The sequence below is a fragment of the Pelophylax lessonae genome, assembly GCF_965119305.1.
Source record: "Pelophylax lessonae genome assembly, chromosome: 2".
Taxonomy (NCBI): Eukaryota; Metazoa; Chordata; class Amphibia; order Anura; family Ranidae; genus Pelophylax; species Pelophylax lessonae.
In genome coordinates, this window is record NC_138769.1 from 506,386,879 (window position 1) to 506,400,488 (window position 13,610).

Below are 13,610 nucleotides of genomic sequence, written 5' to 3' on the forward strand. Positions count from 1 at the left end.
TGCCAGGACCGAAGATCCTAGCAAGGCATCTAGGTCCTTACTCCTAACTAGACAGAAAAAAACTGATTTGCTGTAGCAGAGAGAGAGAGGATATACCCTCTGGGACTGCCCCTAAGGTGTGGCCAGAACGTTTTCTTTCCTGTCTAGTCCTACTCCTGTAGAGGGCAGTATAACCCGAGTTGATATTAATCAAGGAGGACTACGTCTGTCAATGAGCGACAGAGAAATATTGTTATTTTTGCAAAATTGACGCTCTTTTTTTGTTTACAGCGCATGATCATAAAATTGCACAGGTGATCAAATACCACCAAAAGAAAGCTCTGTTTGTGGGGAAAAAGGACGTCAATTTCGTTTAGGTACAGCGTCGCATGACCGCGCAATTGTCCGTTAAAGTCACGCAGTGCCGAATCGCAAAATAGGTCCTGGTCAGGAAGGGGGTAAAATCTTCCGGGGCTTAAGTGGTTAATAACTGGAAAACTTTCTGTATAAAGTATGCCTTAAAAAAACTTTATGTAAAAGCTGAACTAAAATGGCTCACGTTTTTTTTCAGGGTGAACAAGAGAAAATCAATCAATTGAGAATATCTAATAAACTGTCAACCTCATTTAGGTGGGTTCTTTATTCTCCTTTTCTGACAATGCACACAATGTTATGCTCCGTGGGAATCTCATATGACAGGTATTGTTAAGTGGATGAATATGATGAGAATCTGGAAGCATCCTCTAAGGATTTTTATATGTTTTCTGACAACTGAAAATGGTGACGGTTAAGGAAAACTGTTACCTTAGGTCAAGTAAATTCAACAGCTGAGACTTACCTCTAGTACAAGAAGAAAAATCTTGTTCTGTGAGCAGCTGCCATGCTTTCAGACATGTTTCGCACCTTGAGGTAATTGACAAACCCTCTAAAGAAGAGCAACAATCCTAAAATAAAAAAATATATATATTACCCAATATGTAAAAACTACTAACTGGACATTTTATGGACTCCTCCAAGCTAAACTTAGGTTACCTGTCTATATACCATTCAGGTTAACACAATTCATTCTGGTTTCCCATGCATCATTTGATATTTGGTGCCCTGTCAGCTATGAACGGACAGGTTGCTGTAGCTCTTCTTCCTTACATTTGTATAGAAAGAGACACGGAGGAATTCATGATGCCAGTCATTCAAGTATGTCAGCCAGGAATGTCTGATATTATGTAGACTTCTTTTTTGCTTATATTCCATAGACATTCTAAAAAAAGACATGGAAGCAGCCATGGCTGACATCTCAATATTCAAATGTTTGTTGGTTGGCTGTCATGCTGACCCTGCGGCTTAAGTACTGGGAGCCACTTAATAAGCAAATTAGAATTTCTGTTTTCAGACTTTCCTGATCTCAGAAAGCATTGATGGCAGAGGTCAGCATAAAAGCCAGCCAAATAGCATCATCAGAAGGTGGTCTGTAACGGCAGCCTCCATATTTTTCATAGAAAAGATTTACTATAAAATGTTAGCACTTATTTGAGGCATGTGGTAAAGCAAGATGGCACAACCTTGGATACCTGGGTTGGAAACTTTAGTAAAGGAAAAGGAATTGGCAGCACTCCAGGTTGAGTCAAAATCCAGATTTATTGACTGGACATCCAAATATGACAATCGTGACAAGGTAGACGCGTTTCACACACTGACTGTGTGCTTAATCATAATAATCACTAATGATTAAGCACACAGTCAGTGTGTGAAACGCGTCTACCTTGTCACGATTGTCATATTTGGATGTCCAGTCAATAAATCTGGATTTTGACTCAACCTGGAGTGCTGCCAATTCCTTTTCCTTTATCAAGTTTCCACGGAGGCCAGCCGGGGCATGCACCGGTGTGAGTCATCAGGCAATTACACCACCTTGAGCAGTGAGTTCTTGTCTCTTCAATTGGAAACTTTAGTGACATGAAAGTCATTTTAATACACAGTACTAACTCCACTTCATAAACACATGCTTATTGGAGCTTTATATTTAGAAGGAGTGAGTAAAGAGCATGGAAGGTAAAGATAAACAAGAGCATGAAGACAAAATGAGATACCCCCTCACATGACTTGCTGCCTAAATACATGGAGCCAATACAAACATGTCAATTTTGGTGAGAAAATAAAGATACCTTACAAGAAACCAGTGTTGAAAGATAGATGGTGGCTGCCATTGCTGACACCCTGGCTTCAATGTTTGAACTAACTCAGAGCATATGGACCAGGCACAGCTTTACTGCTTGTTCCATATTAGTGACTCAAAGTATTGAACCCAGAGACAGGTAACTAGAAGCTGTCAGAAATGCCAGCTTATCATGATTAAGCAATGCAATAATATACTGCAACTCCCTCTTTTTTTGGCTTACCACTATACAGGCTTAATCCCCTCTTCAGTCCACCATGAATTCTGCTGCCAAACCCATCCACCTCATCAACCACTCAGTGTCTGCCACCCTTCTGTGCCAAACCCTCCACTGGCTCTTGATTGCCCAATGAATATATGTTAAAAAAAAGAAAAAGAAAAAAACACAACTCTACCCCAAGCTACATCACCAACTTAATTTCAAAATATCAATCAAACTGCCTCCTTCGCTCCTTCTACGACCTCCTGCTCTCGAACACACTCCCATGCTCGCCATCCAGGACTTCTTCAAAGCCTCCCCTTCCTTTGGAGCTCCTTACCCCAACCCCCCAACCCATCTGTTATCTCCTATTCTGTCTGCATTTAAGAAACCCCCAAAAACCTTCAGGAAAGCTTATTTTGCCTCTAGCTAACAACTGAATATTATACATCCCCACACACAGTTACTACCTTTTGTACCAGGTGTCCCAGATTGTAAGCTTTCACGGGTAAGGCCCCCATTAACCCTCTTGTCTTGAATTGTATTTTAACTGTGCTATCTCCATTTTATTTTGAAAAACAATGCAAAAACTGCTGGTACTATAGAAGTCTTGTATAATACCATAATATCAAAAATATGGATATACACACACATACATATTATATATATATATATATATATATATATATATATATATATATATATATATATATATATATATATATACATACACATTATATATATATATATATACACACACATACATATTATATTTTATAAATATATATATATATATATATATATATATATATTTATATATATATATATGTATGTATGTATGTATGTATGTATGTATGTATGTATATATATAACAGCATACATAGAATACAAATAATGTTAAATTAAATTTAAAAAATGCAGTAAATGAAAAGTCCCAGAATAATCTGGCGGCTGGCTGACATTCTCTAATTCAGATGCAGATTGTGCATGCTTTGCAAAGGAAACCAGATGAAAATGGATTTGCACTTTTCATTGTGAAGTCCAAAGAGCGGATTATAAACAGGTGTGGTGAGACAACACATTTAGGGTTAATGCATTATTTCCCAAGTCATCATTACGTGGAGCAAACAACTTTGTAAAATAAGTAATCTTGTTAAATGCAAAGGCTTGCAAACTATTATGGCTGAGTAAATATTCCACAATATATTTTTGGAGAAAAGCTGATACAACGGATGTGCTGTGATCTGGAAGCATGAAGGCTTTTTCTATGCCTGGCTGAGCATGGCATAATGTACTATGCATTTCAAAGAACAGTTTCCTGACTCACAGGCACACCATACAGCCTAAGGGGCCTGTGACTCTCCTGCATTTTCATCAGAGCTGTTTTGGGGAACAGCTACATATGAGTTGAAATTATGTAAACTTATAATGAGGGGATGCTACAAGCAAGACGTCAAAAAAAGAACAGTCTACATATCGCCTCGTTTTAAAATGATACTGCAAAGAAATGGATTTGGCCGCTGGCATTTTGTATAATGCATAAGCTGCTTCACCCTAAAGGAGTAAATTAGCTATTCGCTACATAGTTATTTTAGCTAAAACTAAACTTGGTACAGATTGTTCAGTATTCTTGCCAAAGGGAAAATTAGCATGTTAGCAAGTCACTACTAGCCATTTTTTTTATTTTTTTATTTACTACTGAGGTTCTGCTTTGAATTTGAAAAGATGTTAACGTATTTAAAGGCATTCGAACACAAATTACTTTGTTTACCCATTTATTATGGCGGGCCCTTTAGAAATGAGGAAAGGGCCCTTACACATGGGCGTTCAGTCTGGTTCCATCTGTGAATTTTCCAAACTGAACCAAAATGTTTGTCTATGAGTAGGCGGATGTATACAGATCTAACTCCGTTTTACGTCCATCTACAGCTGAGTCTTTTATGTCCGCAGAAAAAAAAATTGAAAATGTTTTTATCCTTTTCCACTTTTGTGGACATAAATAGATGTTTGTTGACGTCTACAGCAGGAAAGGATTGATATTTTTTGTCCGCCCAGGACTTTGAAAAAAAAAAAAAAAAAAAGACGTGAAAATGGATGTATACTGATGTAAACGGACGTAAAAAAAAAAAAAAAAAAATTCAGTTTTCATACCATATCACATGAGCTAAAAAAATTATTTTATACTAGTCGAGAGCCATATTGCTCTCATTAATGCCCCACAAATAGAGCTTTCTTTTGGTGGTATTTGATCCCTTTAATGCATTTATTATTTTTTGCACTATAAACAAAAAAATTGACCGACAATTTTGAAAAAAAAAATATATATAATAATATTTTTTACTTTCTGTTATAAAAACATAGCCAATTAAAAAAAAAAAAAATCTAATTTCTGTATATATTTAGGCCAATATGTATTCTGCTACGTCTTTGGTAAAAAAAAAAATACCACTAAGCGTATATTGATTGGTTTATGCGAACGTTATAGCGTCTCCAAACTATGGCATATATAAATACTAACAGCATCTTACAAAGCCATCCACAATTTAGCCCCCAGCTACATCACTAGCCTAGTCTGAAAATACCAACCTAATCGCTCACTTCGTTCCTCTCAAAACCTCCTGCTTTCTAGCTCCCTCGTCACCTCCAGGACTTTTCCAGAGCCTCTCCAATCCTCTGGAACTCCTTACCCCAATCTGTCAAATTATCTCCTACTCTATTAGCTTTTAGAAAATCCCTGAAAACCCTCCTCTTCAGAGAAGCCTATCCTACCCACACCTAACAACTATACTTCCATTTTCTCCATCAGCCCATCCCCCACGGTTATTGCCTTATGTTTCACTTGACCTTCCCTTCTAGATTGTAAGCTCCAACGAGCAGGGCCCTCTAATTCCTCCTGCGAGTCGTGTGAAACATGTCTACCATCCATTTTGCTGTACCTTGCATTATTGTTCAATAAAGCCTTTCATCATGAGCTCTCACTTGGTGTGCAGGCCATTTCTCTTGTACCCTTTTTTTGGTTCACACCAGAATCCGATCGCATGGGTGTTCACACTTATGCGATCTGATTCCTGTCTGAACTGACAGTTCTCACTGCTATATGCGAACTAATCTAGGGGTGTCGTTAACTTTGTACTGACACCCCTAGCAGTTCGCATATGGCAGTATGAACTGCCTGAGAGTTGGGTGCGACGCGGGAACCCGCAGTGGATTCGCAGGGTTCTCGCATCACACCAAAGTGAACCGGCACTAAGGGAGGCACATAAAGCAATAAAAATCTGACAGGAGTTCTAATCTCCCCCCATTTTATCCAAAACAAACACCAAAAAAAAAAAAGGCTTTGCCTTTAGCTATACTTAAAGCTGCCTATAAACAGCCCTGGAAACACCTATCAAATGCAGTCACTGTTCGGCAGTGTCATTGTATTCAGGAATTAATGGGTGTGGCAGCTGCTGAATATATGAGCTGGCGGTGGAGATTCCTCCATGCACGCTATTTAGTGTAGATAAGGGAAACAACAAGCAGTGTATGGGTAGCTTTAGGCCCCTTTCACACTTTTATGACCTTAAAGTTGCGCGACTTTGCTGCGACTTGAAGCAACGCCTGTGTAATCTTGAAGTCTATGGACCTCAAGTCGCATCAAAGTCGGACCAAAGTAGTGCAGGGACTACTTTGAAGTTGCACAGATATCAATAGTACTCATTGGAAATCATGGGGTACGACTTGTCATACGACTTTGCAGTCCCAAACTGCAGGATAAGTTGCACGCGTGTGAAAGGGATCTAAGGCTATCCTATTACTCCACCCCTCATTGGGCAACAACTGCTTAAATAACCCTGTCGCTACAGGGTCCAGAGTAAACTAAGCCCACCCTGTAAAAGAAGAGCACGTAAACGTACCTTTCCAGCAGATAAATGAAAAAACACTGCGCTATCTACATATAAAATTGGACACAAGCTGCCAGCACTACAACTGACATAAAAAATTGTGCATGAATGTATAATAAAAATGCAGCGCTAAAATGGTCTATACTCACATTGAAGTATACATATAGAGAAATTAAAAACAGTTATAAATGTCTTATATATAACTGACAAAAGTGTATGGCAAAATCAATAAAAGAGTCCACAATTTCCAAAATAAGTGAAGACTGGAAACCAGCCAACGTGCTCTGATTCCAATAATCATCAGTGAGATAGAACCCAAACACCAATAACGGGGGTATATGTGTTCATCAGAAAACATGGACCCATGTACCATATAGTAAATGGGTCAAACAGGCCAGAAGATCCTCATAGGTAGAAGGATTCTGATGTTGGGGAATCTTCTATCAGGCTGTGTCATCGCATATCTGGATATTATAGCTATGTCTTCAAGCATTAGATCGATATGATAAACAAGCAGTGAAATACGCACATAGTGTAAAACTGCGCCAATAGGTTTATTAAAAAAATGTCAGAACACTTACAAGCAACTGCAGGTAACCAGCATTGAGCATGTGGAGTGATTACTGTAATTCTGCTGCCTGTAATCACTCCACATGCTCAATGCTGGGTACCTTCAGTAGCTTGTAAGTGTTCTGACATTTTTTTAATAAACCTATTGAAGGAGTTTTACACTATGTGCGTATTATATCTCGGCTTGTTTTTCATATCGATCTAATGCTTGGAGACATAGCTATTATATCCAGATATGCGATGACACAGCCTGATGGAAGTTTCCCCAACATCGAAATCCTTACACCTTCAAGGCTCTTCTGCCCTGTTGAACACATATACCCCCGTTATTTGGGTTTGGGTTCTATCTCATTTAGGATTATTGGAATCAGAGCACGTTGGCTGGTTTCCAGTCTTCTCCACTTTTTTGGCAATTATGGACTCTTTTATTGATTTTTCCATACACTTTTGTCAGTTATATATAAGACATTTATAATGTTTTTTTCATCTCTATATGTATACTTCATTGTGTGTGTATATATAATTTTTGCTGCACTTTTATCATACATACCTTTCCAGCAATCTGTCTTTTAATTCCATCCTTTTGTCAATCCCCAGCCACTGCATATATTAAAGATTTCCAGCTATCTGCTTCCACCATCCAACACTGTACTGGCTCTTTTCTGGTTGTGTCTGGTTTCAGTACCTTTAAGTCAGAAACCCAGAATAATAATGCTGTATTGTGAGTGTCAGAATTCTATATGTCTATACTTGTTCCAGGTCAAAGCTCAGGACTTAGAAGACATTAAAGAATGACAGCCGGAAAAATAACATTCTCAAAAGCAGAGGTCAGAAATGGCAACTTTCATAATTCTCTTATGACAGGTGTAACTTACGTTTCCCCTCCAATGTATTGAAGAATACATCTTTTAAAATCCACAAAATGACCAATGACTTTATATTTCAAACTTTTTATTGAGTTTTTTGACCACACGCTTTAAAGTGATTGTAATGGTAAAAGGTTTTTTAACTTTAATTTGTTCTCTGCATGAAGGTAAAATGGCAGCTCTCCCTAGCTCCCCACAAAAAAACTTACCTGAATCTGATCTCAATTCAGTGTTGGGCCCATCTGCAGTAGCAATGTGCTTCTCTCCCCTATTCTCACGGGAAGCTCGGCAGCAGCAGGAGCCATTGGCTTCTGCTACTGTCAATTAAACCCTGTGAAGAGAGGACGAGGTGTTGGGCTGTGCCGTGCTGTGTGTCAATAGACCAGGGCTGCTGACAAGGCAGTACAACTGGTCCTGTTGTACTAGGCCCAGGCCTCATCAGCTAAACAGGGGAGCCCATGGCAACCTTATTGTTCATTTATGTCTAAATTAATAAATGGATTTTTCTAGACCACATCCCCGCTCCTATTTGCTTACCAGGGTTAAAATTACATTTACATCAGGTCAACAAAAAGTCCCAGAAGGTTGGACTTTTTTTTTTTCCATTTTAGGGCGTAGGGGGATAAAGTAAGTGCTGCTGTTTTGCTGCACCCCAGGGGAATGGGTGGAGTTTAGGCTGATTTGGGATAGCCCCATTAGGAAGACGAGGCCCTATCATTTCTAACAGCAGGGCTGTAATAGACGCACACAATACGGCTCAGGATTTCAGGATTGAGCCTGCTCGAGTGCCCCCATAGCAAGAAGCTTGCCATGGGGGCACTCAGAGAGAAGGATGAGCCAGGAGCGCCAGCAGGGGTCCCCAGAAGAGGAGGATCAGGGCTGTTCTGTGCAAAACCATTACAGAGCAGGTAAGGGCCCTTTCACATGGGCTTTCTGATCTGGTCCGCCTGTCAGTTTTTCAGATGGACCTGATCGAATGCTTCATGCACCCCTATGGAGCGGCAGATGTCAGCGGTGACATGTCCGCTGACATCCGCTGCTATCTGATCCGGTCCATGAAATCCAGAGGGATGGAAACCCAATTTTCCATCCGTCTGGAATATGGAATCGGATAGGATCAGATCAGATGAAAACAGACAGGCGGTCCATTTTCATCAGATCTCCCTATAGAGGAGAGCTGGGATCTGACAGGTCTGTCTCAGCACAGTGAGCGGAGACGGAGCTGTCATCCGCCTGCTCAGCAGGGATCGGCAAAATGGAGTTCGCCGGGCGGAAAGCCTGTGTGAAAGGACCCTAAGTATAGCAGGTTTGTTATTTTAGAAAAAAAAAAAAAAAAACTTTAAAATCACTTAAAGCTTGTTCGGGACTTTTATGAGATCTGTAAATCAACCACATAACTACATTTCTGATTAAGAAAATCTGGCCGAACTCCCTGTACACACATAATTATTACTGGAAATGTAAAGTGTCTCAATATCCAGTTTAGTACATATTCAGCAGATTTCTCTTTGTGATTTGCTGATCTTAGTAAAACACATTAAATAAAGACATATTACACACAAAAAAGGTAATTCAGGAGTTGGTTTGTTTGTGCAAAACGGAACCTATGTCTCTGGCCAGCTAAAGATAGTTTTAGTATTGGGTTGAATAATTACTAGTACCCTAATCATAACCGGTTATTGTTTCAAACAGAAATTCAGTGTGCGTCAGGGAGATGCCAAATCATGCATTACGGACTAGAAGGCTGGAGCCAAACCATAATTCTTGCTACAGTTTATATTCTGACAAAGAAGCTAAAGTAGCATAATACGGGTAAAACATTTCATTTTTCATTTTAAAAGCATTTCAAAATTCATTGCATGCTGTACATTTTCCTGAGAAAAGCAGGTTTTATAACTTGCTTAAAACATATAAAAGTTCTCATAAATACGTTTTATTGTTGCTGAACTATGACTGCTCTAGAGATTTTATCTATTTTTTTCCACAGTAGGTATTAGACAGGCTGCCTTCATCCATCATTTTGATTGAAGAAAGCAAGTAGCAATCACCGCATTGATGAAGCTAAGAGTGTCAGCACAGATACCAGCTGTACACAGCTATGTTATGGGTAGCAATCTACCCAGAATGCACCGTGTCCTCTGGAAGACCTCTGTACCGGCTTCATTTATACCACACTGCATTGTACAAGGACTTCTGAGCGACTGTAGCATACTAAACACTCAGAAATTAAAATAAAAGCAATTACGCAGCATAAAAGGGGGAACAAAAATTCCCTCTTTGTATATGGGAAACATGGCATAGGAGAAAAACAGAGCCAGTCACTGGTGACTTCTGAAAATGCTAGCCATCTGGCTATCACCAATTGTGCCAGCAACAGGAATGCCACACACCAAGATGCAAAATAAAAAGTCTTCGTTTATTAAAGCCCCACACAGGGATAACATTTAAGCCTACCACCCCTGCCCCCACCCCCTTTTAACCCATGCTGACCATCTTTTTTTCCCCTTACCTGATGGAGCAAGCAATACCCACCTAACTGCCCCATCCAGGTTCCTTACCACCACTGGGGGTGTTGAGAAGGTGCTCCGAGACCACTTGTCCCCTGCCAACCCCAGTACTGAAATTAGTCCTCCTCTCTCTCCAAAGAGTACTTCACTTGTAGCCATCCAATAGGAAGTGTCTACATCATGCAGACAATGACTTGGGCACCTAAAGAAGGACCCCAAGCAGGTAATAGACAAGGAGAAGAGGCTGTAGTGTCACTTGACTACATGGTAATGTATGAAAAATGGGCATTTAAAAGGGGATTTCTTTTCCCCAGCGAGGACATAGAGGGGGTGGGAGGGACAGGTGTCCAGGGGGTGACACTGAACCTTGAGTTCGGCTTTAAAATAGTCAACAGGAACAAGTTCTATTCTCACATGTTAAGTGCCAGGCAATGAGCTTTCCCTATGAGAAAGAGCTGTGCCTACAGCAAAACATGTCGGAATAGAACTGTTGGCTAATTTTAATATAGGGAGAACATTATCTTGCATCTTAGTGTGCAGCATATTCCTGTTCATGGTGCAATTGATTGCATTGGTGGAGACAAACCGCGCAAGCACTTGAGATTTGTTTGCGGTGTCTGATCTCACCTAAAGCGACGTGTAATATTTACTGCTGGCTACTATGCTGACTCTCTGGATGCCTTACCTTTATTAGCCCAAAAAAGTATGCAGATCAGGAGACTTACAAGCACCTACCTACATTCTGCTTCCAGGGTCAGTGGCATAAAGTATTGAAGCCAGAGGGGCAGCATGACAGACAAACAATGAGAACTTTCACAAGAACAACTCAGCAATGGAAGTCTCAAGCCAGTTTTCCTGAATAAATTCAGAGGAAACCCACTCATGTGTGATCTAGCATTTGCCTCTAGCAGGTATAAACAAATGTAATTACACAGAGTGAAACTTGCCTTAGGTTTTATTATATTTTATTGCTTTAACAGTCATGCCTTTATTTAATATCAGAGTACAAAAACAATTATCTGCAATCACGCTTAATACGTTTGAAGCATTTTAGTGTAGTTGAACCAATTAACGATAAATTCAGATTGGTTACTACAGATTATTCATTTTGTCTTTCTAAATAAAGCCCATGTGGGATTATATAATAAGGCAATGACAACAGCAAGAATTATGTACCAAGAACACTCTAAGGAATGTCATTTCTGAACAATGTTTGAAAAAGAAAAGAGGCTGAACATGGCAGATTCACCAAGTTGTATTTTCATGAAAACTCCAGTGTAAAAAAACTGGTAAAAACCAGTATTAACAAATTTGAATCAGACTTTAAAGACTGGGTTTAGATCTAGTTTAAGGCTTGACCTTGTTGGATATACTCCAAAGGATGTTTCTAGGTGTGTGCATGCCTCAGTTTACCGTATTTTCCAGCGTATAAGACAACCCCCCAACTTTTCCAGTTAAAATATAGAGTATACATGTAAACATAAAACAGTGCAAGTGGATTCAACTTTTCCAAATTCACTCTAAAGCTGAAAGACGGAAAAAACAATAAACCCATGGGAGCTGCCATGCTCCACAACCCCCCTCCTTGCATCCCAGTCCCCACCACAGTCCCCCTCCTTGTATCACAATCCCCTCCACAGTCCCTCTCCTTGTATCCCAATCCCCTCCACAGTCCCCCTCCTTGTATCCCAATCCCCTCCACATCCCCCCTCCTTGTATCCCAATCCCCTTAACAGTGCCCCCCCCCCCTTGTATCCCAATCCCCTCCACAGTCCCCCTCCTTATATCCCAATCCCCTCCACATCCCCCTCCTTGTATCCCAATCCCCTCCACAGCCTCCCTCCTTGCATCCCAGTCCCCTCCACAGTCCCCCCCCCCCTTGTATCCCAATCCCCTCCACAGTCCCCCTCCTTGTATCACAATCCCCTTCACAGTCCCTCTCCTTGTATCCCAATCCCCTCCACAGTCCCCCTCCTTGTATCACAATCCCCTTCACAGTCCCTCTCCTTGTATCCCAATCCCCTCCACATTCCCCCTCCTTGTATCCCAATCCCCTTCACAGTGCCCCCCCCCCCTTGTATCCCAATCCCCTCCACAGTCCCCCTCCTTGTATCCCAATCCCCTCCACAGTCCCCCTCCTTGTATCACAATCCCCTCCACAGTCCCTCTCCTTGTATCTCAATCCCCTCCACAGTCCCCCTCCTTGTATCCCAATCCCCTCCACATTCCCCCTCCTTGTATCCCAATCCCCTTCACAGTGCCCCCCCCCTTATATCCCAATCCCCTCCACAGTCCCCCTCCTTATATCCCAATCCCATCCACAGTCCCCCTCCTTGTATCCCAATCCCCTCCACAGTCCCCCTCCGTGTATACCAATCCCCTCCACATTCCCCCTCCTTGTATCCCAATCCCCTTCACAGTGCCCCCCCCCTTGTATCCCAATCCCCTCCACAATCCCCCTCCTTATATCCCAATCCCCTCCACAGTCCCCCTCCTTGTATCCCAATCCCCTCCACAGTCCCCCTCCTTGTATCCCAATCCCCTCCATAGTCCCCCTCCTTGTATCCCAATCCCCTCCACAGTCCCCCTCCTTGTATCCCAATCCCCTCCACAGTCCCCCTCCTTGTATCCCAATCCCCTCCACAGTCCCCCTCCTTGTATCCCAGTCTCTTCTACAGTTTTCCCCCCTTACTTGCACATTACTCCCTTTCACAGTCCCCTTTACAGTCCCCCTCCCTTACCTTACACAGCAGATAGAGGATGCAGCATGTCTGAGCATAAGGCAGGAGCTGTTCAACTTTCCACAGGCAGATTGGTTGCTAGGACCGCCCCTACCAACAACAAATCACAGGCTTTTTAACTTGGAAAGCTCCTGCCTTCTGCTCGGAAATGCTGCGTGCTCTATCTGCTACCTGCTGTGTAAGTATGAAATCGGCGGCGGGGGAAGGAGGAGTCACACAGGAGAGGAGAAGACACATTTACTGATACCACAGCACTTGTCACCTGCACAAACTCCCCCCAACTCACCCCCTGCAGCCAGCACTGGAACAAGCAGTGCAGGGAGCTCAGTCTACAAATATTCTCCAGTTCGGCTCCAGCATCCGCCCTATAAGACGATACCCGGCGTATAAGACGACAACCGACTTTTGAGAAGATTTTCCTGGGTTAAAAAGTCGTCTTATACGCCGGAAAATACAGTACATATTGATGGTCATGGTGGTGCTCCAGCATACTTTGAACATTCATTTATACACAATATTCTAACATACTGCTGGTTGTAAAAGTTAAACTCTAGGCAAACACCTAAATGCACAGTTGACATACATATACTGTATGTGTGCTGTTTTACCTGCCAAAAGATTTGTGACTCTGTTCAGCCATTTTTATGATCCTCATTGATCAACTGGACGATGCATCAGTATGATCATCCAT

General features: G+C 41.5%; 1 protein-coding gene and 1 long non-coding RNA gene across 3 annotated transcripts in view; one reads left to right on the forward strand and one right to left on the reverse strand.

The window, feature by feature from the left end:
• The window catches only part of NDFIP2 (Nedd4 family interacting protein 2), a 189,095-nt gene that overhangs the window by 11,025 nt on the left and 164,460 nt on the right, over positions 1–13,610 (reverse strand). For both annotated transcript variants that reach the window (XM_082246941.1, XM_082246940.1), the window contains one exon: positions 818–923. In XM_082246941.1, coding sequence (XP_082103067.1) covers positions 820–923 — 104 coding nt within the window. In that variant the 3' untranslated portion in view covers positions 818–819. The remainder of the gene's footprint in view (positions 1–817; positions 924–13,610) is intronic.
• LOC309547069 lies at positions 7,562–9,789 on the forward strand. Its single transcript, XR_014224953.1, has 3 exons — positions 7,562–7,632; positions 9,364–9,483; positions 9,659–9,789. It is a non-coding gene; the product is annotated as an uncharacterized lncRNA (long non-coding RNA).